At 39.9% G+C, this 26488-nt stretch overlaps 1 protein-coding gene across 2 annotated transcripts in view; it reads right to left on the bottom strand.

Moving 5' to 3' along the window:
- The window catches only part of ITGA9 (integrin subunit alpha 9), a 228970-nt gene that overhangs the window by 28597 nt on the left and 173885 nt on the right, over positions 1 to 26488 (bottom strand). For both annotated transcript variants that reach the window (XM_074843942.1, XM_074843951.1), the window contains 5 exons: positions 24029 to 24137; positions 21177 to 21284; positions 4391 to 4516; positions 3691 to 3810; positions 1890 to 1991 (listed from right to left, as the gene is read on the bottom strand). In XM_074843942.1, coding sequence (XP_074700043.1) covers positions 1890 to 1991; positions 3691 to 3810; positions 4391 to 4516; positions 21177 to 21284; positions 24029 to 24137 — 565 coding nt within the window. The remainder of the gene's footprint in view (positions 1 to 1889; positions 1992 to 3690; positions 3811 to 4390; positions 4517 to 21176; positions 21285 to 24028; positions 24138 to 26488) is intronic.

Raw genomic sequence — 26488 nt, 5'->3', positions numbered from 1 at the left:
AAAAGACTTGAAATTACAAATTGATGTTACATGGCTACAATGTGTCAAGCATGCTCCTCTACAGCTAGGGCTTCCCAGGAACTAGGACCAAGCTCTTGTCTGAAGATTAATAGAGCTTCCCAGCACACACAGTGCACTTTATAATCATTGCAACTCAAGGCTTGATGAAAGGCTTTCCGGGAACAGGAAAAGGGCAATGGGGGTTTTTTGTTGTTTTCTTTTTTCTCCAAGCATTAGATAATAATGAAATACAGCAGAGCTTGCATTCCTAGATAAAAGCATTTCTAAATTTTGAACATTAAATAGTAATCCCACACATTTTACATTATGCCTATCACTCTGAGGGATTCTAAAACCCTTCACAGAACAAAATATTTAGTAGAGATCCAGGCTTCTTCCATTTCACTTGGGGCATGCGTATCGCAGTCAGGTGTTACTTCAGTCATTAATGAAATTTTGCCATAAAAATTGCAAGATTTGCTCTGTGCAAGCACCAGAACCAAAAAAAGATAAAGCAATGTATTAAAATCAGGGCTGCAGGTCACTTATAAGGCACATTCCCAGGGAAGGCTAGCTATGTTTTTCATTTCTGCTGCCAAGACTATTTTTTAATGCTCCTCAATGGTCCAGAAACCTGACAAAGAAAATAAAACAGAAGGGAAAAAATGGGGTCTTGTCATATAAAAGAATTTCTTTTTCTGACAGGTGTAATAAAATAGAAAGTTAAGTCTAGGGTTGCAGACATGATGATGGAGAAATGGTCACCATAGCGGTGTCCTCTACTTTCAAACTGAAGGTAATAAGTAGATGCCAGTTCAATTCTTCCTTTGCCTGTAGGGTTTTAAATCCAGTATCTCTGAGATAAGGGCTTTAACTCGGGACATCAGTGTCTTTGAAAAGCGTGTTGAACTCAATGCTCTCACGCTCAAACCTCAATAGTACTCACTGAAATGGAGCCAATGACAGAATGGTTGCATGGGCTGGTGGTGATGACAATCATTGGGGATAAAAGGATAACTGAGAGATGGGATCTAGATCATGTTTTAAAATACACAGCAATAGGAAAGATTGAAAGTAGTCCACATTCCCTCTGATCCTCACGTGAGAGAGAAATAAGAAACAAAACTTTAAAATTTCACCAAGCAAAAAGAAAGCTGAATTTGGGTGTGGCCCCCTATTCAATTTTCATGTGTAAGTATAAGGCGACTTCGTAGTAGGAAACCAAAGCCATTACCTCTTCCAGTAGATTGTAAACAAGGTCCTATATAGCTTTACTTACAGCCAAAACTATACAGTGAATTCACCTTAAGCTTTAATAGTTCCCCTTCAATTTTCAATCCAGACTCACGCAGATCAACACAAAATGCAGTATCAGGTCACACATGAATTCCACCATCTCAGCACAATAGAACAGTTAAATGAATCTCTGAAAGTTTAGACTTCCTTGCCCATTTTCACAGCTCCCAAAATATCATTAAGACTTCTAAATATTTCATACTGGCACTTCTGAAAAGACTTTGCTGGGGTTTCAAGTCTCTGCTAGGTTTTCAAGGAAAATCTGCCTTAGATTAAAGCAGATGCTAACCCTAGAACAGGAAGCTAAACGTAACTTTGGCATGAATACCTCAAGGGTATTACAATTTTGGCTAGTACAACACAGATCCTACTGCTCCACATAACATCATTCACTGTGATGGCATGGTTATCACAGAGAGCAAAACCACAGAAGCACAGTTCACAGCACTGCTAGTCTAGCCAGACAAAGTCTGGGCACTCTTATGGGCTAGCCCAGCCCAAGCCCAGTCACAAATTCCATTTTGTGTCGAGCTCTCAATGATCTCCAGCCCACTGGGATCAGGAAACCTTTCTCTTCAGGTTTATTTACTCACTGGTTTTTCTTCTGGGCTTCCATTGGGCACCTCCACAACTCTGAGGTCAGGGTCCACCCTCACCCTCGCCCTTGTGACAAACTGGATGACTGATGAACTGTCCTGAAAAGTACAAAGACGAAGAATTAGATTTGAGGGTACAATAAAAAAAGGACCAAAAACCCCCCAAACAAAATATCAAACATTTGCCAGTGTAATAAACACATCTAGACAATGCTTAGTGGGGGCTGGGTTGTGAGCTAAGTACCATCACGGTTAAAACCCTGCTTTGAAAAAAAATATATCTTATGCTCATAATAGACAGACAAAACTGAGCACATTATCCTAGATTAAAACAAAATCAGGTATGCTGGACTTTAAACACATCATTTGTATTTGGCCTGTTAATGTTACCCACATTTACCGCAAAAGCAAAAGACAGAACGTTGCCAATCAACACAGGCAGGCTCGATATTAACCATCAAAGAAAAGTTCCTATTTGTTTTTCAAGTGAACAGAAGATATACAAAACCTGGGATAAACTCAAGTATATCTCATTAATCACTCAAACCTGGCACTGCAGATATCTTAAAAATTCAGTGTACACCTCTCCCCTTATTAATATATATTTCTTCTGTATTTTACACAGTGCATTTTAACAGGCATATTCCAATAAGCTGCCATTTCAACTCACAGGTTAGTCATTTGTGTGCTGTTCACCTTGGGGAGGGTAGGTGATAAGTAGAAAATGGCATGTATTGGTGATACTGACCCAAAGACGCGTGTAAGCACTATATGTCTTTTAAAGGAGCGTTGCCAATGGTTATCTTGGAAAGGAGCTGGAAGATGGGATGAATCCTAGTTATTCCCAGCACTGAATTTCCCAGAAGCACATTTTGTGTGCACTCAGTTACTTGCTTACATATTTCAGCATTTCTTCTAAGTATGTAACAAATACCTGAAACTTCTGGCCTTGACTATGCTTTCCGTTTCCAAATAGGAACAAACATTAGCAGACTGGTTGGTTTCAGCTGGAAAAGCTGAGAGCTATCAATTGCTTTAGGAACTGCTTTGTCATAAGGGATCTCTCCAATGCTTTTAATCTAGCAGCCATCAAAGACAGGTTTATTTTAGTAGGCTCACGTTATCAGCTTTCTCCTCAGATTATCTTATACCTTCATAATCTTACAGCATCATGCCACAATTACACAGTCAGCATTTTTGTAAGTAAAGGAAAAAGGCCAAAATGCAGTAAATCACTAGAAATTTAAAAGATTTGCTGTCTCATTCAGTGGCTTCAGAGAAGACAAGAATTAACTTGCAACCATTTGTTTCTTGTCAAAAATGTCAAGTTCAGCATTAATATGGTCATGATGTATCTTCTTTGAATAATAATCATCTGAAGTAAAAAATTACAAAAAACTGCCACGTCTCTGTTTACATGGAAGGAATGATAGATAGTTGGTCACAGTTTACATGCACTTACTCTACTTCTAATTTTTCAGAATGAAAACTTTCAGAAATCAATTCAACTTTCAGAAGTCTCTAGCCTCAACACCATGCATACAATTAGGGGCCTCATTTGTTGTTTCTCAATGTATAAATTTCTGAACTTAATTTATTTCTATCTTAATGAGAAATGGGTAAGAACTAGGATTAACACCTCCATACATGCTGTTGATAAATAGATCTGTTTTCTTTGACACCATAATTTTTTTTAACACGCTAGTAAAGAGAGGAAAGAATGCAAGTTTTGAGTCCACTGGTGTGCATAAGCATTCTGAAATTGGTATTTAAGACAAACTACAAAGGAAGCACATACCTTCTTCAGTATCTCAGTATTCAGCAGCGTATAGATACTTATATCACAGGACTCTGCTTTGGCTAGTGAGCTTAAGTTGCAGCGTATAATTAAGCAGGACCTGCCTGGTCTTTCACAGTCCTACAGGAAATATGGAAAAAGCTGTTAGGCAAAGGAGGAAAAAATTCACACAAATTGTGTGACAGCAAACACACCAGCTGACTAAGCTACATAGCAAACTGCTAAAATACAGCACTCCTGCATTGAAATAAGAGCAACTTTCAAGACTTGAAGACAGCTAGATACAGACCCCTGCATGAAAGCAAGCCAGGTAAAATTCAGCCCTCTACAGAGCTGCTGAGCCAGGCAGGTGCCCGGGGCTGGGAGGAGAGGAGCCACTGCTGCACATCAGCCCTCTACGTGGGTCAGGCACCAAGCACGTGCCTTTGACAAAACACGGGAGCGAGGGCTCTGGTCACCCAGTGCACACTGCCATGGCAGGTAACTCCCCACTGCACTTCCTGAAACTTCCTATTTCTGTTTAAAAATCAGATAATCAAAATCACTAAATATTCCCACAGCACAACATCAGTATTAGGACACATGCACCGAACAGCTGCTCTGTAATGAACTATCTGCTTGAGTTCTTCATGCTAAGCCTTGCAAAATCTTTTGTAAGATACACTGTATGTTCAAGTTTGCCATAAGTAGACTTTCTTACCAATACTTTTCTGCCAGACTTTGTGAAAAAAGCAAATATTGTGTGGAAAATATTTTCATTCTCTTGAGGAACAATGCATGGGCTGGGGTTTCTGTGAAAAGAACAGCTTCCTTTGTCATGACCAACCTGCAAGCACAGTTATAAATCACAATTATTATTCTGAATTAAACACAAGAAGCTGGGATTACCCTCTCTATAAAAATACACGTATATCTGAGCTGGATGTCTGGACTCCCATTAATAGTCAAAAGAGAAATAAGCGCTTCAGGAGTTAAATAAACCCAAAGAAAATATCTGCAGTAAGCCAGACGAACTACTCTTTGGAAATGCTTGTCTCTCTTGACTGGATAGGATATGAATGGATCCGACCTAGCTCACGTGTAGGTGTCTGTGTTCTACATGTCTGGAGATAGAGACAGAAGAGAAAAATCTCAGCAAAAGTTATATATCACCACATAGCATTTTGAGTTAATAGTGTTACCCTGTGTATTACCTTTTTTGTAACCGTATTATTTGGTGCTTTGGCCATCTTGGCTGTTTCACAGTTTATACCAGAACTAATGAGAAAAATGAAATCTCTGTGTAAGTGCACAAGCCCAGACACTAAACCTGTTCTTTTACCTTCAGCACAAATAGTATAAAAATAAACTTTTAGTATCATTAGTTATTCACTTGTCCAGGAAAGAAGATGCTTGAAGCAAGTGAAATGTACCAAGCTTTGATAAAATGATCTTCAGTCAAGATAACCTTGCACTAGAAAACCCTTCTCACTTTTTGCAGCTTATGAATATTCCAAATCTATTGGAATTTAATACAAACTATGACAACAAAGTATCAGCAAATTCCTCCTGCTGCCATCCTTAAAACCTGTAAGAGTGAGAGGGAGATTTTCCCACAAACCACCAAGTGACATTATTACACATCCTGCTGTTGACCTCCCCACATCCTCTATATTCTGAGAGGATGAAAACTTGTACCTTATTCAAATCACAAATCCTTGAAAGAGGGAGAAAAAAAGTTATAGATATGAAATTACTGCGTGCTCTGAGTCTGATTCTGCATTAAAGAGTTTATAGCTGAGTTAGCTGAAGTATTGCCAAAAAAGAAGCAAAACCCAAAGGTCTAGATAAATCTGAAATGGTATTTCCCAGACAAGTGATATCTATGTCTCTTGGTAAGATATACCTTTTGTGCTTCACTGGCCCACAAGCTCTTCATAATCTGTTCTTTGAAGTATGTATTCATAACCTGTCTTTACATAATCTGTCCTTACTTCCCCAACAGATACAGGCACAGGTAGCTACCCACATTTTACAGGCTCCCTGGGATCAGCTGAAAATTAACACTATGATGTTCTCCATTTGTCCAGATCACCTGGAATGAGTTTTCTTATTTATTGTAGGTAAGAGATTCACAAAGCCCACTGACATCTATTTTCTTTGAACTTTCACATGGGAATTAGATCCAGATCAACCAGAAGGTTTTTGTTAAATCAAGAACAGCAAAGAGTCAAGACCTACTCAGTACTTGCTTTTTCTTCCTGAAAGTTTGAATTACCAAACACTTGGACAGATGTCATTAGATTCATGCAAGAGATACAGAAAGGACAGGATGAGCTTCTGCACTATCCCAGCTTTTGGCGTATTCTCCAAACAGTCCTGCTTTACATCCTGTACAAATATGGTGTAAGAACAAACCAAAGCAGAAATATCTCACAAGACTAAAAGGAATTACCTGGCATGAAGCAACATAAATCTGGTCCTTCCTTCTCTAAATTATTATCTTTTCTTAAACTGAAGTTTGGCTACATCTCGTCCTTCTTAAAACACTTCAGCTGAAACAGAGAAAGGTACCTCCAGAGGACTAAGTCTGAACTTGGAAATACCCCCTCCTCTCGGCCAACCACGCAGCAATCTTACATGAGGTAGCTACTAAATCCAGTCTCAGCCCATGTTAGGAGGGACACGTGCAAGCACTGAGCACCTCCTGTCACCTGTGCTGCTCTGGAACAGACCAGCAGGTCACCTATAGCCTGTTTTAGTAGCCAAGGTAGATGCCAGTTCCTGTGAGGGGGCAGACACTACTACTTGGCCTGCGGAACTGGGGGGAATTCAACCAGGCAGAAATTAGGTCATATTCATCTGTGTATCTCTGAACAATCAGCATATGCTGACAGCAGGTAGGCAGGAAAGGATGCAAGGCAGCTGAGAATCACTCAGCTTCTTTTAGCACTCTTAGAAACAGCAGAGACACAGAACTAGGAAAAAAAGTAACAAAAAACTTTGAAATGGGTGGATCATGCTGAGGTAGAAGGAAATCCAGCCTTTCCAAAGGACTGGCCACAGTTAGGGTTTTTGTTTTGTGGTGGTTGTTTGTTTTTTTTTCTGGGGGGGGTGTGGGTTTGTTTGTTTGTTTGTTTTGTTAGGGTCACTGTCAAACACTTATATTTCACATCATCTCTTATTTTCCTCAGTTTTTACATGCATAAAGGGAAGGTTCAGTCAACCGGTCAGACAATACTATGGTAACTTTTCATCAAACTTTGTTTTCCATGAAAAATTCAGCTCTAGGAAATCAACCTGGTAAATAAAATTTTAGCACAAAGCTCCTACCTGCATTATGCTGACACTGAACTGCATCTCTGACATACAAATCAGGATTTGGCCTCACGTGTGTGAACAAGCCTCTCCTCATTCCTACATGGTGCTATCCCAGTCACCTGTTTTTCCTCATTGTGACCAACCTCAATCTGGTACACAGAGAAGAAAATTTCTGGCAAAGTTTAAGGGCTTTGCATGAGCAAACGCTTACAATTTATAGATGCAAGAACTGTGCAAGGCTTTGAAATGGAGTAGGTAGACAGGCTCTTTGACAACATCTTGGGAGTTTCAGGGTACATGACCTACTAGAGCTTTTCGGAAATTTCCACGTGGTCTCAGCAGCCTATAAACAGCAAAGGACTGCCCCCAAAGTGATCTTCCCAGGACCTGGGATCTAACATCTCACAGAAATAGCATCGGGGGTTTTCAGAGCAGCACAGAGGATGTGGAAAGAGATGTGCGTTGCCTTTGTACTCAGTACGAGGACTACACAGAAGCCACAGAGAAAAATCAACATCCAACTCCTAACTTAAACACAAAACTGGGGCAGGGGGAATGGGGACAGAAGGGAGGCTCTCTTAAATCCTACATTAAGACTGCAGCTTGGGAAATAAAAACCCTGTCCCGAGTGAGGTACCAAGCAGAAGCAGCCCTACAGCCTCCCAAGGCGGGACTTCCAAGAAGCTGTGTTGGAGCTGTCTCTGCAAGACGTTTTTCATTCTGTTTTCCAGAAGGTACTTAACCACTTTAAGTCCTGCATGAAATGATTTGTGGTCTGGTGCACTGGCAATACAGTTAAATCTCCTGTACTGGAAGCGTACCTACAACCTGTACCCAGACGGGTGTAGGGAAAGTCTACATCAGCACGTAATGTAGGCCAAACAAAAAGGTGAACCAGGCTAACTGCATGGCATCCTCAACACCTGATGTCCATATTACATACTCTTCTAACACGCTCCGAGTCTGATTCTGTAGCCTGAATGTGCCGCAGCCACAAATGTGTGTTAAGCTCACTCTCCAAGTGCTCCTTTGCGTTTCTTCTGACCCAAAAGGAATCCAGTCTGTGCACTCTGCAATGTGAACCACAGGTTCCTGCGTGGGGAGGGCTGGCAATTTTGCGGTAAAAGCTCACTTCTGGGCTGAACTAAGATGCTAGTAAAGAAGCACTTTAAGGAACACTTTGGTCTTCAGTTCAGCAGAGCTTCTGCAGAGGGTGATGACTTTGACAGTGCACTAAATATACATTATGCATGCTTGCTAAGAAGTTTTCAGTTCTTTCACCCATGAGTGTGGATATTACATTGACTTCTATAAGCAGGACTCCTTGAATTCATATTGTTTCTTATGTACTAGCATGGTTACACTTCTATATAAGCAAACCCTTCTGGAATAAAAAAGCTACAATCAGTCTTGACCATACAAAATTCCTCCATAACTAAAAGCAAGATATATATATATATATATATATTTAATCTGATCTAGCAGATTTTATTGAACCAGCTTTACATTGCAGAAAAAAAAGGCATAAAAATAATTTCAAAGGTCTTAAGTTATTTTCTACTTTTTCTCTACATATAGTCTAGACTACCACATATATAATGAGTTTTTTCAGGGTAACTGTGTAAAATTTTTGTAACACAGAACTAAATATTACCAACTACTGATCCTAGCCTTCAACTCCTGGAAAACCTAACCAATTAAAAAAAATAGAGTATTTTTTCAAAGAAATCAGATTTTCAGATTTTTGATTCTAAACTGAAAAAGTTCATAAGGGAGTGGGACTTTCTGATGGAAACCGAAACATTTTTGAAAAAGTTTTCCATGAAGAATTTATAACTTGATATATTTATTATGATTTGTCATTGCTCTAATCAGAATGAGGCACGTTTTGACCATCTTTAATAATGTCTTAAACTTTCACGTGAGGTAAACCAACATCAAGAACGAAAGTAAAATTTTCCCACACATTTTTACTGACAATGGTTTCTTTTTACCGACAATGGTTTCTTTTTACCAGGCTCTTTGTGTGCAGGGATGTTCCCATTCTCTAGGAACATCTTGTCATAGACTGCAAAACACCTAACATCAGCAGAATGTGTATTATTTTTTTCTAGTTTTTATCTCAAGTTCAAAAGCACTTTTGTCGAAGTTCTCAGCCCCAAGGTGAAGGAAGGTAAAAAAAAAAAAAAAAAAAATCACTGATATTTCCACTGTGGAAACACTTCTCACATTCCCACTAATGAAACACTTCTCACATTTCCAATTCAGGTCAGCCATGGGTTTAGGGGGCTTGGAGTTTCTAGGTGAAATAATGCACCTGCTGCCTCAGCAGAGTCCCCTACTATCAGCTCTGTCCCCCACCTTCATGGTACTCGTAACATCATTTTTGCTCATCCGTAGCTACTCTCAGAACATGGCAATGTCTAGCAAGCCTTTGGGGCCTTTAAGAATATCCACTGTGGAATATCAGAGCGATTAAAGCCAGCACAGCCTGCATTCAGATCTCACCTGCATTCTTGAACATGGTTGGATGCCAGAATAGCCATCGACAATTTTCAATAGCAAGACATTATTGTTGGGCGCCTCACTTAAGACACCTAACAGGCCTGCTTCCAGAAGATGGACACGTGACACTTAAAAATCACCATCTTCCAGAGACTTTTAGATGGACATCCAAAATCTAAGGGACTGAAAATCACTACTCACTCATGAACACATATGTGTGTATTCTTCTACTGTATTCAACACTCGTGCATACACATGCAACATGCATAAACACAAAGAGATATAAGCCAGAACATTTGTACTACACAGACCGTAAATGGCACCTTGCGTAACAGCCCTCTAAAGGTCACCATAAGTCTGCAAAAGCTAATAGTATTACTAATCTATCATCATGCAGAAAACCAGAACATCCCTTATGCTGCCTACCCTACCCATAAATGGCCACATGTTCAGAGACAAGTTAGTCTCTAGCTTTGTTAATTTACTGGAAGTTGTTGTCCCCTTAAAGAGCCCATAACCACACTTGAGAGACAATGTTTAAATAGGACAGCCTATACAGTGGAATACCTTGCCAACTTTTTGTTGTCAGCACTAACCACTAACCTTCTTAGAGACAAGACGTAATCACTGGAGAAAGCATGTGCATTACTTCATGCTTTAGAAATGCTGTATCTGCAACAAGAAATTCCCACAGGATGACTTTAATGGACTCTGAATATTTGAAAAGTCTTACGGAGCAGGGGCAAACCCATGAAGTAGCAATGATTTTTAATCATATCAGATTACACCACCCTTAAGAAAAAGTGGCAGGAGGACATTTCAGAGAGAAATAGTTGTATGTAAAACATACAATAGGCACATCACATCCTAAAAAAATGCAGGATATTTAATAGGGCTGTATGGGAATAGCATTTTGGATTTATTATGTACACAGGGATCATCCTCTCTGACTTTCTCTGCCCGTGTAGGTATTTACGAGAATACTTGGGCTGGGCTTGTCACTCCAGCAAGGTGGTACCAGTGCAAGGGGGACAATCACCACACGTTCCCCCGGGAACCCAGGGCTACTAATGAAACACTTCTCACATTTCCAATTCAGGTCAGCCATGGGTCTAGGGGGCTTGGAGTTTCTAGGTGAAATAATGCACCTACTGCCTCAGCAGAGTCCCCTACTATCAGCTCTGTCCCCCACCTTCATGGTACTCGTAACATCATTTTTGCTCATCTGTAGCTACTCTCAGAACATGGCAATGTCTAGCAAGCCTTTGGGGCCTTTAAGAAATTATTGGGGTTTGTTAACAAACATTTTAAGGGTTCAGGCCATGCTGCCTGTAACATAAACTTCACAGGTGGACTGAACCTCAACTTGTTTAACATGCATCAAAGGCAAGACCCTCCACTTTTTCAGAGCTCTGTATCCTGCATAAGATGTCAACCTGGGAGATGGAAATGAAATTCAATTTCCAAACAGTGGGCTAGGAAGGTCAGCTGAGGACCAAGCACAGAGAAGTGGAAATTAACATTTGGCATGGGGTTAAGTATGTGCATGTGATAGGAGTATCTTAGCAGAATGAGACTGAAACTAGCTGTTGCTTCCAACGAAGCATTAAGCACAACCTCCCTGCTACACTGCTGCACATTAGAAGCCGAGGGCTAATCCCATATTTAATGACTGGCATTTTACAAGATAAACAGGCGAGCAAATGCATGTCTCCAGCTCATTCCATATAGACAACACTAGACACCCATTAATGCAAAAGAATTCATTATGGTATCAAAACTTAAACGTTTCCAGGCTCTTCCAGTAAGCCTGATTCCTCTCTTGAGCTAAATCATCACCAGTTATTAGTGGGAGCCTGGAAGCCAGAAGAATTAAGCTAACACAAAGCAAGCATGAAGAAAGTGGAATCCAACCGTGAGTGCATGTGACAGAACTAAATGCATGTCCGATCGTGGCAAAAGGACAGGGGCAAGCTCAGGGAAAACATCATAAGACACAAGATGTTTGGAACAGCAATTTTAGCTGCAGGAAACATGCTCAAGGTCTGAACACAAGTCGGTCATCTCACAGATTTGTTAACATTGTCCAACTCCGAAATGGATGCCTTTCTCATCAGCCCTGGGGTATGCCGGCTCCAAAGGACAGTTTGGCCATAGTCTTCTTGAAATTGCTGCCAGATAGTTTTTAGATATTTCTCCTTTCTTATTAGTTTTTTTTTACTGTTTTATTTATGTACACATGCCTCATCAGTGGTTCAAGTTTGCAAGCTGGATAATAAATAACAGATCCACTTTTGTTTGTCTTTGTTGTTAACCATAGCACATTCATCCTAATATGAGGGAAAAAATGTATACATGTGTCCTGATTCAAAGATACTGATTCACCCTTTAGTAGGGGAACAGAGATGAATTGATAGGCATGGTTAATCTGACATGTCACACTGAGAAAAAAAGGGTACTGACAAGAAATTCCAGACAAGGTCAGACTTTCAACAGTAGACAAATAAGTTATGTAAATATGTTATCTGAGTACTTGCTCCATATGCCAAAAATGTTTAATATTCACAGATAATGAAACATGCTTGAATCAGTGCAGTTTTGTTGATTCTGGCAATAAATTTAAGAGCCACTGAAACAACAGAAAAGAATTTAAAAAATTAACCCATTTTACACAACCCTTGAAAGATTTCGACTAAAAATAGCAATGCTGGTAAGGAAAACTAGTACTCCGCAGATCCAATAGGTAAACTTACATGGTCATAAGGAGCAACAAGATTTAAACAGCAAAGTGGAGATGCTAAAGCATTAAATCAGCATAGAGGAGTTCTGGCTTCTGCTTCTCCAGCCAAAAAGCAGAACACCAGATGCACGTTTGGCATAAATCTGTGCTAACCCAATTGCAACGCCTATAGATGTTTTTCTGATGCACTTAACCCTGCAGCTTAATTAAATAACCTGTTAACCTTGCTTGATCAGCATAATCCTGCAACATTTGCCTGGTTTTGGCCCTGCAACCACTTTGCACATACCTAGCAGCAATCCCCAGAAGTACTGCTCTCAAGAACTAGTGCTGCCCAGCCAGCTTAGTAAGAAAAGCAAAGATGTCCTGATTTAGAGTTCCTGACTTACAAGACGGTGGCTTCTTTCCTAGACAGAGGGTACTGCCATATGTACACAGAGAGAAGAAAGACCAACCACTCGTATGATTTAACTGCGAGGTCCATAGAAGGTTGGTGAGGTCGCCCCTCAATGAGTGGGTTCAGTTTTGGGCCCCTCACTCCAAAAAGGCCACTGAATGACTCGAGCGTGTCCAGAGAAGGGCAACGGAGCTGGTGCAGGGTCTGGAGCACAGGTCTGATGGGGAGCGGCTGAGAGAACTGGGGGGGTTTAGTCTGGAGAAGAGGAGGCTGAGGGGAGACCTCATTGTCCTCTCCAACTCCCTGAAAGGAGGGTGCAGAGAAGGGGGATGAGTGCTCCTTCAGCTAGGTTCTACCTGTCTCCAGCACATCCCTTTCTACAGCATTTCCTATGGTGCATAAAACACATATAAACCCATGGTTTTTCTTTATCTAATTGTTCAACTTTCCTCATGGGCTGTGTTGATGTTTGGATGAAAAGTTCTGAAGACCATGCAGGTAAATATATTCCCTGCAGGGCTCAAACAACTCCGGTGGGATGTTTCACTAAAGCAGATATTTGAATGTATTGGAAAGGTATCTAAGATCAGCTCTAAGATCTAAGCTCTCTTTAGAGGCAGTGGAGAGAAGGTAGGACCTCCAGGAGGATGATTATGATGATCTGTTGTAGACATTGAAGACTAAATGAGTCATGCTCATTAAAATAACCCTCCTGGGGGGTGAAGTGGGGGTGAAGTGGGGGTGAGGTATTTTAAGTTAGGCAGATATCCTTTTTTCCAGAACATCTCAGAGTTCTCTTTCCCCCAGGGAATGGCTTACTGATACTTTTGATACTATCTGGTACCTTGCACAAGACTGGAATGATGTACTTTCGAAGACAGGAAAAAAATCCAACAAAAGACACTTATTTCCACTCTGATACATGAACATGGCAGTACACCCTTCTTCCATCAAATGAGCTAAAGTTTATACACACAGATACCATTGTTCTTAACTCTTCCTTTCTGGTTTCCAAATTTACATTTAAACCACAATCTTGTATATTATTTACAGAAGGAAAAGGCTAGTTTATGAATCAGAATTTAAAAGAGGCAGGTATGTTAAAAGCTCTTTTCTGAATTTCCTCCTTCATTGTTTTTTGGCAGGAACAGCTTCACCAATGGGAAAATTGTGAAAGGATGCAATTCCCACACTCCTTCAAAAAGAAATAAAATAAAAAATAATTTTAAAAATTAATTTGTGAACTCTTTTCTCGTTCAGCAGTTCCTTCACCAGGAGGAGCTTCCTTCTCTGGCTGGGAAGCTTACAAAAAGTCTACTGTATATTTTTTTCCATACCTCAGCAAAACTTCTGATTACTGTGGTATCTACCAAACCTCCTGCTTCCTTCATGAATCTGGTAAGAAATGTATATATCCAATTCACTTCATAAGACTTCTTTTTTTATCTGAAATTCACTTTTATAAAAAGGCAAATCAGCCATCTTTTTCAAAATTTGGATTTCACATATTCAGTCAAGAAAATAGGAGCTATGGGAAGTTCACAAAGTAGCAACACTTTCAGTTAACCCCATACATTAATCAGACCGCCACATCATATTGACAGGTCATGAGTTTTGAGGGGAGAGAGTGTTGGAAAACTTCAATAACTAAGAAATTTGACAAGCTTCTGTAGTTTAGAAGTTAATTGTGAGCAGGCCACAAGTGAACACATCGTGTTGCCATGGTTTGATTTAATACATAGATCACTGCATTTTTTCCACATTTTGATGGCCTTGATTTTTATAGTACCAGTCTTTCTTGAAAGTTAAAATTGTTTTTCTACGTTCAAAATGTGTTTTACATGAACATTCTCTTTAGCATTTTCAAAAAAAATTCATTACTTATGCAAATACTATAGCACCCTCGTTGCTAGAAGATTTGGTCAAAACAAATAGAAAACATCAGAAAATTTGTTGAAATCAGGTTTCACCTAAAAATCCAAACTAGGAAGTCACAGAAAACTTTCTGCCATGTTAAGTAGCTCTGCTGTATCCTCAAGGCAATATCCAGCAATGCATGAAGAGATTATTTTGAAACACTGAAAATGCAGTGAACTCTAACCAAGGCACAGCTCTTGTATAGTGATTCAGATGACTCCTGTAAAGCAAAAATGTCACGATTTTTTTTCCACTTTGGATTTATTTTAAGGTTCCAACTCAGGAAAGAACTTAATTTTACGGCCAGGCACCCTTTCCTGTATAACAATGAAAACTTAAATGAGAGCTAAGTTCCTCTTCACTGAAAGAGCTTCAGTTTATCACGTTGACATTAGGAAGATGTTTATGAGAGCTCTTTCTGAGCTGCTTTGGGTCCTGCTTCCCATGTCTAGAGGTGACTGTGCCATGCTGCACCATGGCGTATGCTCCTGCCTCCCCTCATGGCCATCCCAGGATGCGGTAGATACACCAGTTTCTCCTGCAAGTGACGGAGCTCCCAGGCAAAGCCAGATTCCGTTGCTATCACAGAGATGCTCTAGACTGGGGGTGGGGGAACACCTCCAACTGCCTAAGCAAAACATTTTGGAAAAGTCATTTAAAGAAGCAATTAAAGTGAAGGAGGCAGGAAGGTCAGCAAGTTTCTGTACAATACACTCCCTGGAATGAATAATTTCCTCCAACAATCTAGTTATGCCTTTAAATATAGTGCCAAAGTACGTGTATGTCAGTGTGCATATAACAATCACTGCAAAGAAGAGACTACGGGGGGGATGACTAATACAAAGAGCTAAAATAAATCTTGCTCTAAGTCCAAAATGTTCCTATACATTCTTGTATCAATGGCGGCAACCAGCGGCAGCTTAAATCGCTGCTGGAAAAAAAATTTGTTACATCAAGTACTATTAGAAAATATTTATATCTTCCATGCTGGGACTGTTTATATGTTTTCAGAGCCGAGATCTGAAACTTCAAAAGACAAAAACTAAACAATTTTAAATTGGCTGCCAACAAACAAGGGGTTTTCTACATAATGATAACAACATACAGGTTTGCCTCTATACATGGAGCATGCAATAGTAAGTCTGACGATCTCAACATATGCCTCAAGTAGTATTCATGCACTATCAACACAGAGAGCTTTGGCAGGCCTCCTTTGCTTATGGTTTTAAACATCAGCAGTGCAGTAGCCAACACATCTTATTCTTATGTTGGAGGATAACAACCTACAGATAATAAGCAGAAATTACATTTAAAGTTTTAAAATTGCAAACATTTCTTTTTCATTATACAAGTGAAGAAAAACCTCAAGCAGCCCGGGACCTTTCATGGATTGAGACAGCAAGCTTTAACTCTTCCTCTTAACATCTTCCCAATTCTTACAGACATTACTGTGCAAATGTCATGAAGAAAAATGACATGAGTGCTACACAAAACTAGCCTTAAAAATGTCACCTGTCATCAGCCAGGAAAGACTTGTGGCTCTGGGACTGACTCCATTTTACTTTTTCTATTTCAGCGTTCAAAGGAAGAGAATAATGTTTATTTCAACAGCTTTCCTTACTGAACATGACAAGCTTTTCTACAGTCTCATGCTCAGGCAGCCATTAACTTAAAAGGCAGCTTGGAAAAGGAATTCTCTTCAAGTCCTCCATGCTGCTAATCCATTTCCAATTCAGGTTTTCTTTATTTTTTAAATCTTACTGATACCCAGCTTTCATAAAGGCACAATCCAGGTCTCACTCACCCAGACAGAACAAAGGAAAAGTGTAAAGTGAATATGCCAAGCATAGTAAGGACAACTGGAGGTCTTCTGTTTGTCCTTCCAACAGAAGGACTTTTTATTTTGCTCCCTAACCAAAAAGTGAATGGGAATGCTGGACCAGGAACTAGGGGCTTGAGCTAACTGGCACATTCCAGGTTAATGGGAGCAGGATTCAGAAGACTGAGGTTTAACCCATTTTTCACTCTCGGGAGATAATTCTCAAAGTCTAAGCTTAGATGCCTAGGGAAACTCAGGGAGACTAGATGGCTTTTGCACTGTCAGTGGAGACTGGCAAGTGCTTCTCCAGAGTTGCTTCTGTGACCCTCTCTCTCCATTAATTACTAGAGTGAAAGAATATAGTAATTTCAAAATATTCTATTACCAGCAATTACTAAAACAGTAATTACCATACTTAGATATCAAAGGTTAGATGCAGGGAGGGAGTTTCTCATCAGAAAATTGAGGACAGTGTTTCTTTCCTTCTCCCTCCCTCCGAATTCCCTTTTATTTCATCGCCTAGACTGCAAACTCTTGGAAGAGGTTGTCTTTCAACACATACATCTCACTTTCCAACCAGACTCTTATCTCAGCAGCGATAACAACACGGTTCTTTACACTGATTCACGTAAACAGGCTCTTAAAAAACCAAAAAATATATATATATCAGTGCTTGCTGGCCTGCATGATGCATGCAATAGAAGGAGCAATACCTCCTTCCAAAAACCCACAAGCACACACAGCACTTGCTCTGGGTTAACACTGTGCATCTTTGGTTCTGGTGACAATTGTATGACTGGAGTCTAAACAACCTGGCAGCCTTGCAGAGCCTGGTCCCTCCAGAGGAAGGGTGAGGATCATCTGCTTGCGCTGCAGTTGGCTTCCAGTTCAAACAGACAAACTCGGTTTCCAACTGCTACTCCCTCGTTCCTCATAATTGTGTTTACCTTCACTGGAAATAAAATAAATAGGAAGGCAACAATCTGATCCAATTCCATAAAGCCAGCATCAGAGTAATCCCGGACACATTGCTAATTTATCAACAGCTTCAGGAAATACCCTGGTTAATTGGTAGGAACTCCCATTGTGAAAATCTTTTTGGATGCCCCTGAAAGCAGCTCCTTGGCTGGCAAGTCAAGTAGCGCTTCCCTTGCCCTCCAAATTAGCTGGATACCCAAAGGAAATTACTAATCTTTCAGTTCAAAACCAACACACGCACAAGTATAATGAGCACTGTTTTCCTTTGTGGAAGAATAGATCATCAATGGCTTGAAGAGTGGAGAACATACATTTCTGTTAACACTACCTCTACTGTACTGTTTGGGCGAAGCTCTTCCGTGTCATCACCTGTACTGTTCTTATCACACCACTTTTACCAACAAGATGAGCTATTTCATTTATTATGTTTTTAACCTGGCTTGAAGCCTCTGCCAGAAAGCAAATACAAAAATACATAAAGCCAAACAAGTACTAATTTGTCTTATCTGCTTCCAAAATATCATTTACCACTGCAGAATTTGAATATCTACTAGGTAAAACCAATGCCAATAGTGAAATTCCCTAGTTAAAATGACTTGTAAAATTTTTTGAATTTCCTTTTGGTTTAAAATTTCTGATAGGGAGGATGTTCACTTAGGGTTTTTTCTAGTTTTCTTTCAATTATCCATTTTCTTTTACTTCTGGCTTTTACTGTTGGCTTGTTTCCTTTACATATTAGGGGCTTTGTTGGGGGAAGTGCTGCAAAAACTCCCAAGACCCCTTGAAGAGCATCTGAACATCTCTAAGGCAGAACTCTAAATGTCAAAATACCTTTGTGACCTGAATTTCTCTGAAAGAAAATCTTAAAGCAGTTTCTGCAATAAAGCCAAAAGCTTAGAGCAACAGGAACAGAGGAAGCATGAGGACTGTCATTTCCTCTAAGAGCAGCAAGATAATAATTCCTATTAACACCTCCCAGAGATACAGACCATTCCAGTGGGCCATATGTGACTCTATTTTATTATTTTTTGTACCTGTAAGACTAGATCAGTCCACACAACATGAAGGAATTAGCTCCTGGCACTATCTTGTGTGGTATATGTGCATCTGAGACACAAACTCTAGTGCTTTTACTATGCATTTTCAGCCATAAATTTCATTGCTGTACTGTATATCAGAGAAGTGGCAAAAGTATTACTAGCTTTAAAAAACCCAAACCATGATGAAATCAAATCTGAAATGCTGTATCAACAGTTTCAGTTACAGATAATTGACAGTTCCTAGTCCTCTGTATTAATGACAGCTATTCTGAAAGGTCTGGCAATGCTGACACCTAGAACGGCTGGATTATAGGTATAAAGGTATAATTACAGAAACATCTGCACTGCCTGAAAGGATACTATCACCTTTACTGCAGGCTAGATTCTGGGAAGTTCAAAATAAGCAAAAGCTTGAAATATTTAATGACTATGCTTACAAAAATGCTCTTGAAAAACAGCTGTTCTAACCCATTTTCCAAAGGTCATTCCAATCTGCTTTTAGGGGTTTTTTGTTTGTTTGTTTAAGTATATTTGGTCTGTGAAAAGATGAAAAACTCCATGATTTTGGTTCCCTTTTCTGTCAATAAAAACTCAGTGGGAGAGAAGCAGGAGGAAAGGCAGTAGGATGCTTTTCCTGTTACAACAGTAAGACTTGGGAGACATGGGTTCAGTGCCTGGCTCTGACACAAATTTCCTGTGTGACCTCAGGCAAACCATTTGGTGTTTCAATTATTTATCTGTAAAGCAGGGATAACCACTATCCCAGACAGGATTTGCTTGGATAACATTTATTAACATGTCAGAGGTGCTCAAAAAGTCATGTATTAGACTCCTACTGACCATATACCCAAAATCAGTGGTTGAATTGACCCAGGGTATGCCAGTGTATCATGCAGACATCTCTCATAAAACCATACTGGCCTACTACCACTCTTCAGCCTTCAATGAAAATAAGTCTCACAACAGCAGTTTGAAATTTCTATAAAGACAAGAAGAAAGAAGTCAAATAATGTGGGGGGAAATGCAACTTGTTCTTGGAGAAAAGGGATACAAACCCTGCAAGTATTTATTAGCACAGTGCCCAGGACCACAGCACCCAGCTGGATATCCTTTAAATAAGCCACCAGAGGTACAACAGCAATGAAAAACAAGTTAAGAGCAAGATTTTGCCTTGTTTTTCTAAGAGCTATTCAAAACCACATAGTCCATTCCATTCTTGCCAGTGTAACTTAGGGTCTTATGTAGAAATGATGGCAAACTATGCCTGGAAATTAGCCCTTGCCCACTTGGTGGGTAGTGTACACCTCAGCTAATTCAAATGTGCAAAATAGGTGTCTTGTCTAAGACAATTTCCCCAGACTTCTGGAAGAGTCAAGACAGAGAAACAAGCAATGCCCAGAATGAATTCTTCACACCCTAAGTTGGATGGGGCTGAGTTCCTTTCTCTTGCTATATAGGAACATGTAGAATGACTGACTTTAGAGGAGACACCAACATTTGAGCAGGCAAAATCTGTTAAGGACACCACCTCTCTGCTGCTGCTGCGAATGCTCTCTCCCACAGCACACAGAGACCAGGGAAGGGACAAGGAAATGGGTCACGATCCTTTGAGAGACAACGTGTTGAAGGGAAGGTGGTCTTCCGCCTATAAGGCTGGACTAAATAAAACATTAAAATGCAGTGCCATGGAAAATGAGACATAGGCTGGAGAATTAATTCAGTCTACTTGGAGAATTGACTCAAGTATATACAATACTGGTGCCTCATACAATACCCCAAATCTGTTTCTCAGTGATTCTGTCTTTCGTGCCCATCTGTAAGCCATATATATAGATTTATCTCATACCTTTCAACAGCACAAATCTTGTAAATCTGCTTAGAAAGGTCTTATTGGAGCTATATTTACACAGATCCAGCAACACAGTTACCTGCATATGAGGGATGATAATACTTTTCAGCCAGAAGGCTAGAGAAGTAGCTAGCAACAAAGAAACTATAATACTTCTTTTCAAGTAGCCCAAAGAGCTGGTTCCATCTCACAAAGACAGATTACTCTGAATTTCAACAATAAATTTTTCTCAGTAGTGAGGTTTCCCTCCCTTGGCCACCACAGTATAAATGATGGTATTTTAGTGATTTAACAAAAGCTTTGAAAGTAATAAATAAATATTAGAAATTAAATCTACAAATGTGTCTAATTTATCACAATTTATTTTGATTTTCTTTGTAGTTGACACAAAATCATATTTTGAAAAACATTGTGTTGAAAGAATTAATTTCTCTGTTCCTTACACTTGCTAACACTCAAAAAGAGCAAATTATAACATGGACTATAGAAAAAATAGATATTGAGAATGTATTCAGACCTCGCTGGTGTTTTTGCAGAAAACCACAGAAAAAAAACAGGGAACGTGAGTCAGCTTGGTAACACATCCTGCTGATATTACATACACCATTTAATCAGGGAGGACTGATTAAGACTCAATCCTCTCTGGAGGTGCGACTCAGGGAGTGTCTACACATTTCCTTCAGGATTATTAGCCTGACCTAGTTTTACACTGCGTTGTAGGAAACCAGGAACACGCAACTGGCTGCTTGCCCTAGGTGAGGGACAGCAGTCAACAGTTGGAGGGGCTCAGCTGCTTATGATGATCTGGATGCAGATACAAGGAACCTCTTATTGTCTTAAAAAGCCACTGACCCATCTAGTTCTGCTGGAACTTTTCTTGTTTCAGTCATCGACAGCTCTCAGTGCTTCTCTGGGCTCAGAACACATCATAACGTACTCACCATCATCTGCTGAACATGAAATATTTCGGCTCCAGTGGCAGAGAGGCGGTTTGGAAATGAAATGTCGAGAAAAGCTCCAGGGAGAGTGCTTGGTCCAGCATTGTAAACCTGTAAGACAAAGATGCATATAAATGTATAAAAAAAATAAATAAAGTTACATACATGATTGCTCATTAATGGGGAGCTACTGTAGAACCACAGCTGGCAATATAGAAAAATTTGAAAAAAATTCAAATACTATGCAAGTTTTAAAATGTCTTCAGACTAAGACTTCTTTTTTAAGTGTCAGGATTTAGCTTACCTAACAGTCTTTAGGCACAGTTCACATATCAAGAAGCAGTTTTGCAAGATAATGACCAGCCATCAATACAAATAGCATGAGACTCCCACCTTACATACAGAGACACTGCTAGTACTCTTTGAGTGTTTTGGTAATACCATCCGGAAGACTAAGAAATCTTGCTGTCTCAGTTAACATTCTCATTTCCATCTGGTAACCACTGCATTATATTCTGCATGTGTTTTCCTTACGGAGCAGAAGCCAAAGTAATGATGATTGTGACTACCGGACTGCGGGTTTGCTGAGTGAGTTGCCAGGAAATGCATGTGAACAACTTCCATTCAAGTTCTGGGGTTTCCAATTAAATGAAACTCTTAGTGGAAAACATTGGCTTTCTATCAAACCTCCCATAAATTTTCAACAAAAGCTCAAGGAATTTCCAGTCCACCACTGAAACGTATTCAGTGAAAATTCTAAAATCTGTGGGTTTTTTCTGAAAAGAAACAATCCATGGAAAAATTTCAATGAAAATAAGTTTTCATGTCTATCTACATTTTTTCATTAGGAAAAATATTTCCTGGTTGTTTCCAACAACACATATAAGTGCATACAGTAAAAACATTAAGCCCAGTAGAATATTTATCTGCACTGAGGCACTACTGTCAAAAGATGTATCAATCAGTCGTTAATTGTGTAAAGTACAAATATTAAAACCAACAGGTTTTCATTCTTCAAACACTGTTTATATCTGAAGAAATGTCTGACTGATAAAGAGAATCATTTCACAATGCCAAATCGTTTCAAAAACCCTGAGGCTTCAGGCAGGGAGAGAAATCCCACTACAATGGAGCATGATAAATGCTGCATGAAATACAAACATAATGTTTCATGTTAGACATTTAAAAAAACTTGATTATCTCATTGAGATCAGATATAAGAGTTAATGCAGAAAAGACATTTTCATTGCACATGTTGTTACACCCCCCCACCCCCCCCCACCCCCCCAAAAAAAAAAGCTGCACAGATCTGTTTCCTTACCAACACTGGACATAGTATAGATTCCCACATATAAAAACTGCTATAAAGTCCTGTATTTTTGTAAATCATCTCCTTTTCTTGGTTAAGAAACTATTCTCTCCATCTGGAGAAGTTTAATAAATTGCAGGCAAACCATTAAAAACAATTAAGCAAACAGTGATACAAACCATGCTTTGCCCATTATGAAACTCTACCCTTTCTCTCTGACACACACAGTTATGAGGTTTACCATGTTACTGGGGAGCAGATCTGTGACTTGTTACAGGATAATTTTCTACTTCTATATGGAAAAAAAATTATTAATATTGCAACTTGTAAGCACGTGCATGAGAGACAAGAGGATGGGGCAGGACAAATGGTGGCTCTGCCAATACATAGATTGTCTCTCCCTTACCTGTTATCACTTTGTTTTATTGAAAATATTCATCTAGTTAAAGCATCAGGACATCTGTTCTTTATCTGTTTTTAACCAATAACTGGCTTGGGGGGGGGGGGGGAGGGAGGGGGGGAAGACCTATAAACCCTCAAGAATGAAATCAGAATCACAAGAATTAATAGCCTGGTTCACAAAAGCTTTAATGTCCTGAAATCCTGTTTTCACTCCTTTTCAGTAAATAGCTAAGGGCACTGCATGACAGTGGGGGCTTAATTGCTCTGGACCACAGTCTGTCCACGGAGGCAGACATGTGTTATTCATTATGAGCTGAGTGGCAGTCATGCCTAGGAGAACAGAAAGGGGAAAAAAGGCGAAAGACTATTTTTCACAATAAATGATTCCCCCACCTCCATATGATTTATCATTCCTTAGTTCCATCTAGTGGTCAAAAAGGATGTGAAATGCTTGTAATAGTCAGTCATGGCAGCCAAACAAGTTCATTTTGGCCACATCGCAAGAGTTTGTTGTAATAAATCATCCAAATATTTTACCCATCTAACTGCCATGTGAAGCGTAATCTATAAATAATTCTTGAATAACACTGAGATGCTAGGAGATGTTTAATAAACCTTCTCACACCTGTCCTTTTAGTGGCACAGTCTCTTCCCTGTACAGTATTCCTGTCAGGAGTGCTATAAACATTTTCATACCGGGGTCATTTAGAAAGTCTGAATCCCTTGCACAGGTATGTGTTTGTTCTCATGGATAAAGGCTGCCCACTCCTCTGCTCGATGACCATGCCACTAAAAAGAATGACTCCTCCCTTTTGAACCTGTGACTGCATCCAAGATGTGGCACTTGAGTAACCAGAGCTCTTTACTCAGCATGTGATGAAAAGTAAAAGAGAAACAAATGGTAGCAGCTTCATTCCTGTGGAAGTGAGATGCCCTATTTGCAATTCTTGTAATAATATATTCAGATGAGGAAATATACCATCCCTGCACGTTGTAAATATGGCATCCAGTCAAGAATGCATTCCACAGCATACTGTGATTTAGAAACATGCACCAAAGCCCACACCACACTCAGAATAAGAGAGATACAAACCCAGAATGTGCTGTCAAGCACGAAAGCAGTCGAAATAAGGATCAGTTTTACCTGCAGTGTGAAGTTGAGAGACTGGAAAAGGCATTCGTGGTTTTCCAACCGAACAAAGTTGGATACTTCCACAGAATCACCGTAGAAAAATGAAGTAGGGAAGACTTCTCTGAAAGATCAAGACACAGATTTAGTAAGCTGTGTTTGTCACCAAAACTAAATATATTTGTGGCAAGCTGAACTGCACCCCCTTGCTTTCTAGTAATTTGAAATTCTATGGGACCATTTTACATTAATCTATTATTTGTGATTCGATTTCCTCTTGACAACACTAGACTACACAAGCAGCATCTCAACCGACCTGGGTTAACATCCCATCACGTTAATCCCATCCCATCAAGCAGACTTCATTTGATTACTTCTCTTTTTTTTTTTTTTTCTCCTTTCCTATCACAAAACCTCTTCTCCAGGGCCCCCTTGCCACAGATGATTTGTGCAAGTCCTATAGTTTGTGTAACACAGGAAATCACTGCACTACCAAGTTAATCTGAAGAAACAGTTACTAATAGGAATACTTTCAGTTACATCTTCACCAAAGTAACATTTCAGTTTTATCTACCATTTACATAGCATTGCAGGAATAAACACTTCATTAATTATCTGAGCTTCACTACCTTTATGATTAGCAGATGGTTAAAGGGAGGAATAGAGGAGGATATGATTTGCTTTCAACTACAGTGGCACAGGCCAAGTCTCCTCAATTATTCTTAGCATCTTATCACAAAGTAAAACGCAGAAGGGTTTTATCAGAAAAGGCTTGGAAGCACAACACAGTACCTGGAAATCCTGTAGAAGAGGACTAGGAGTGCTTTAAGCATCCTTTGTGCCCCCTTCTAATCTCAGGCTGCTCCACTGGCTGGAAAGGGTCCTGGTGTAATTTCAGACAAACCTTGGTGAGGGATTGCCTAAAACTCAGCTTCCTTCTCAGGCTGTCCTTTTGGGTCAGAGTTTTTTGAGACAGGATTTTAAGCCTGTTTAGGTGCATTTCTTTTTTTCCTGCCTGCCTCCTATGCCAGAGATTGCTAGGGGAAACAGTAAGAGACAGACGTATTCCTCCCATTTACAGCGTTGTGCCAAAAGGCTACTCCCAAACATGGTACAAGCCCTTCCGGGCTATTTATGACTAGGGATAAAGTTTGCTCTCATAGACTCAAATGCAGGCTAGCTAGTAAAAATAAGTTTTAAAAATGCACTGTCCAAAAAAGAGTATTACTAATATTACCATGCCTGGGAATGTTGTGCCCTCCAATAAACCCAACCTTTCTGTAGTAGTTGGACACTTCTGTGAGCTTGAATTAACTAAGCCTTGTCTATGAAAAATAAAAAAATAATCCACACAGCTGGGTGGGGCTTATAAATTCAGAAACCTTGTTCTTTAAAAAGTACATTCTGAAAAAAGCCAAATTTTTATCAGTTGCTTTGGCATGCATTATTCTGTAGGTGACAAACAGAGATCTAAAGACACAGATGAAAGCATTTGTATCTGTACAGCTGTATAAAATCCATCTGTATCAAAGAATTAAGAAGCCACGGATACAGAGTTAAATTTCTACACAATCTGTAACAATGAAAGCATTCAAAAACTTCCAGAACATGCTGCTGAGAGTGTACTCTCAATATAGAGGGATTTTTGTCCTTGCTAGTCATCTTGTGAGGTCTGACAGCGCTCCTCACTTCCCTGAGCAGGCTCAAGCATATCTTCTATCCATTCTGACTATTGTGGCAGTAATTAAGGGATTTTATTTCTATGCAACAAGAGGGGAAATCAACTTTATGTGGCAAAATCCAGACTAGGCAATGACTCTGAGTTTACCCAGATTTTTAGCCAAATCACATGTCAGTGCAGGTAACTTTGCTCCTACCCATGTAGCATGCTGGTCACGGGAATCTCTGACTTCTGCTGATGCCAACCTGCACTGGTCATTTAGACAATACACATTCCCTGGGGTTGCCATAAACGGTGGCTAAGATACACTGACCTCTTGGGGACACCACTGACGAGCTTTTGCTTCTCCAGTTTAGGAACGAACATCAGCTTCCTCAGTCTACGTGGATGCTAATTCACCTCCAGTGAGCAGGTCCCCCAGTTCCAGCTCAAGAACTGTCTACACTAGAGGACAGTCTGTATGTTGGGACTGACCACAAATCTTTCATTTTAGACTTAAGATTGTAATGCAGAAGTGGAAAGGAAGACCCCTGAGTCCAAAGGCAGGAGCTCACACATGTTCAGCCCCGGGGAGAGGACAATGGCTATGTGCTATACAAGTATTTCAGTCAGAGGGTGAGTGATGTTCCTCAGTTGGTATTCAGATGCCTCGCAGACTAGGAAGCAGAAGCGAATACTGATTGTGAAATTAAACAGAAACGCAAACAGCTAGGCTCCACCAAGCTCCTTAAAATCCCAGAACATTTGACCCTAACCTTTGGCCTGGTGATTCTCAACCATATCCTTAAAGACGG

This window comes from Strix aluco, chromosome 1 (assembly GCF_031877795.1).
Source record: "Strix aluco isolate bStrAlu1 chromosome 1, bStrAlu1.hap1, whole genome shotgun sequence".
Lineage (NCBI taxonomy): Eukaryota > Metazoa > Chordata > Aves > Strigiformes > Strigidae > Strix > Strix aluco.
This window is presented reverse-complemented; position numbering and strand designations above follow the sequence as displayed.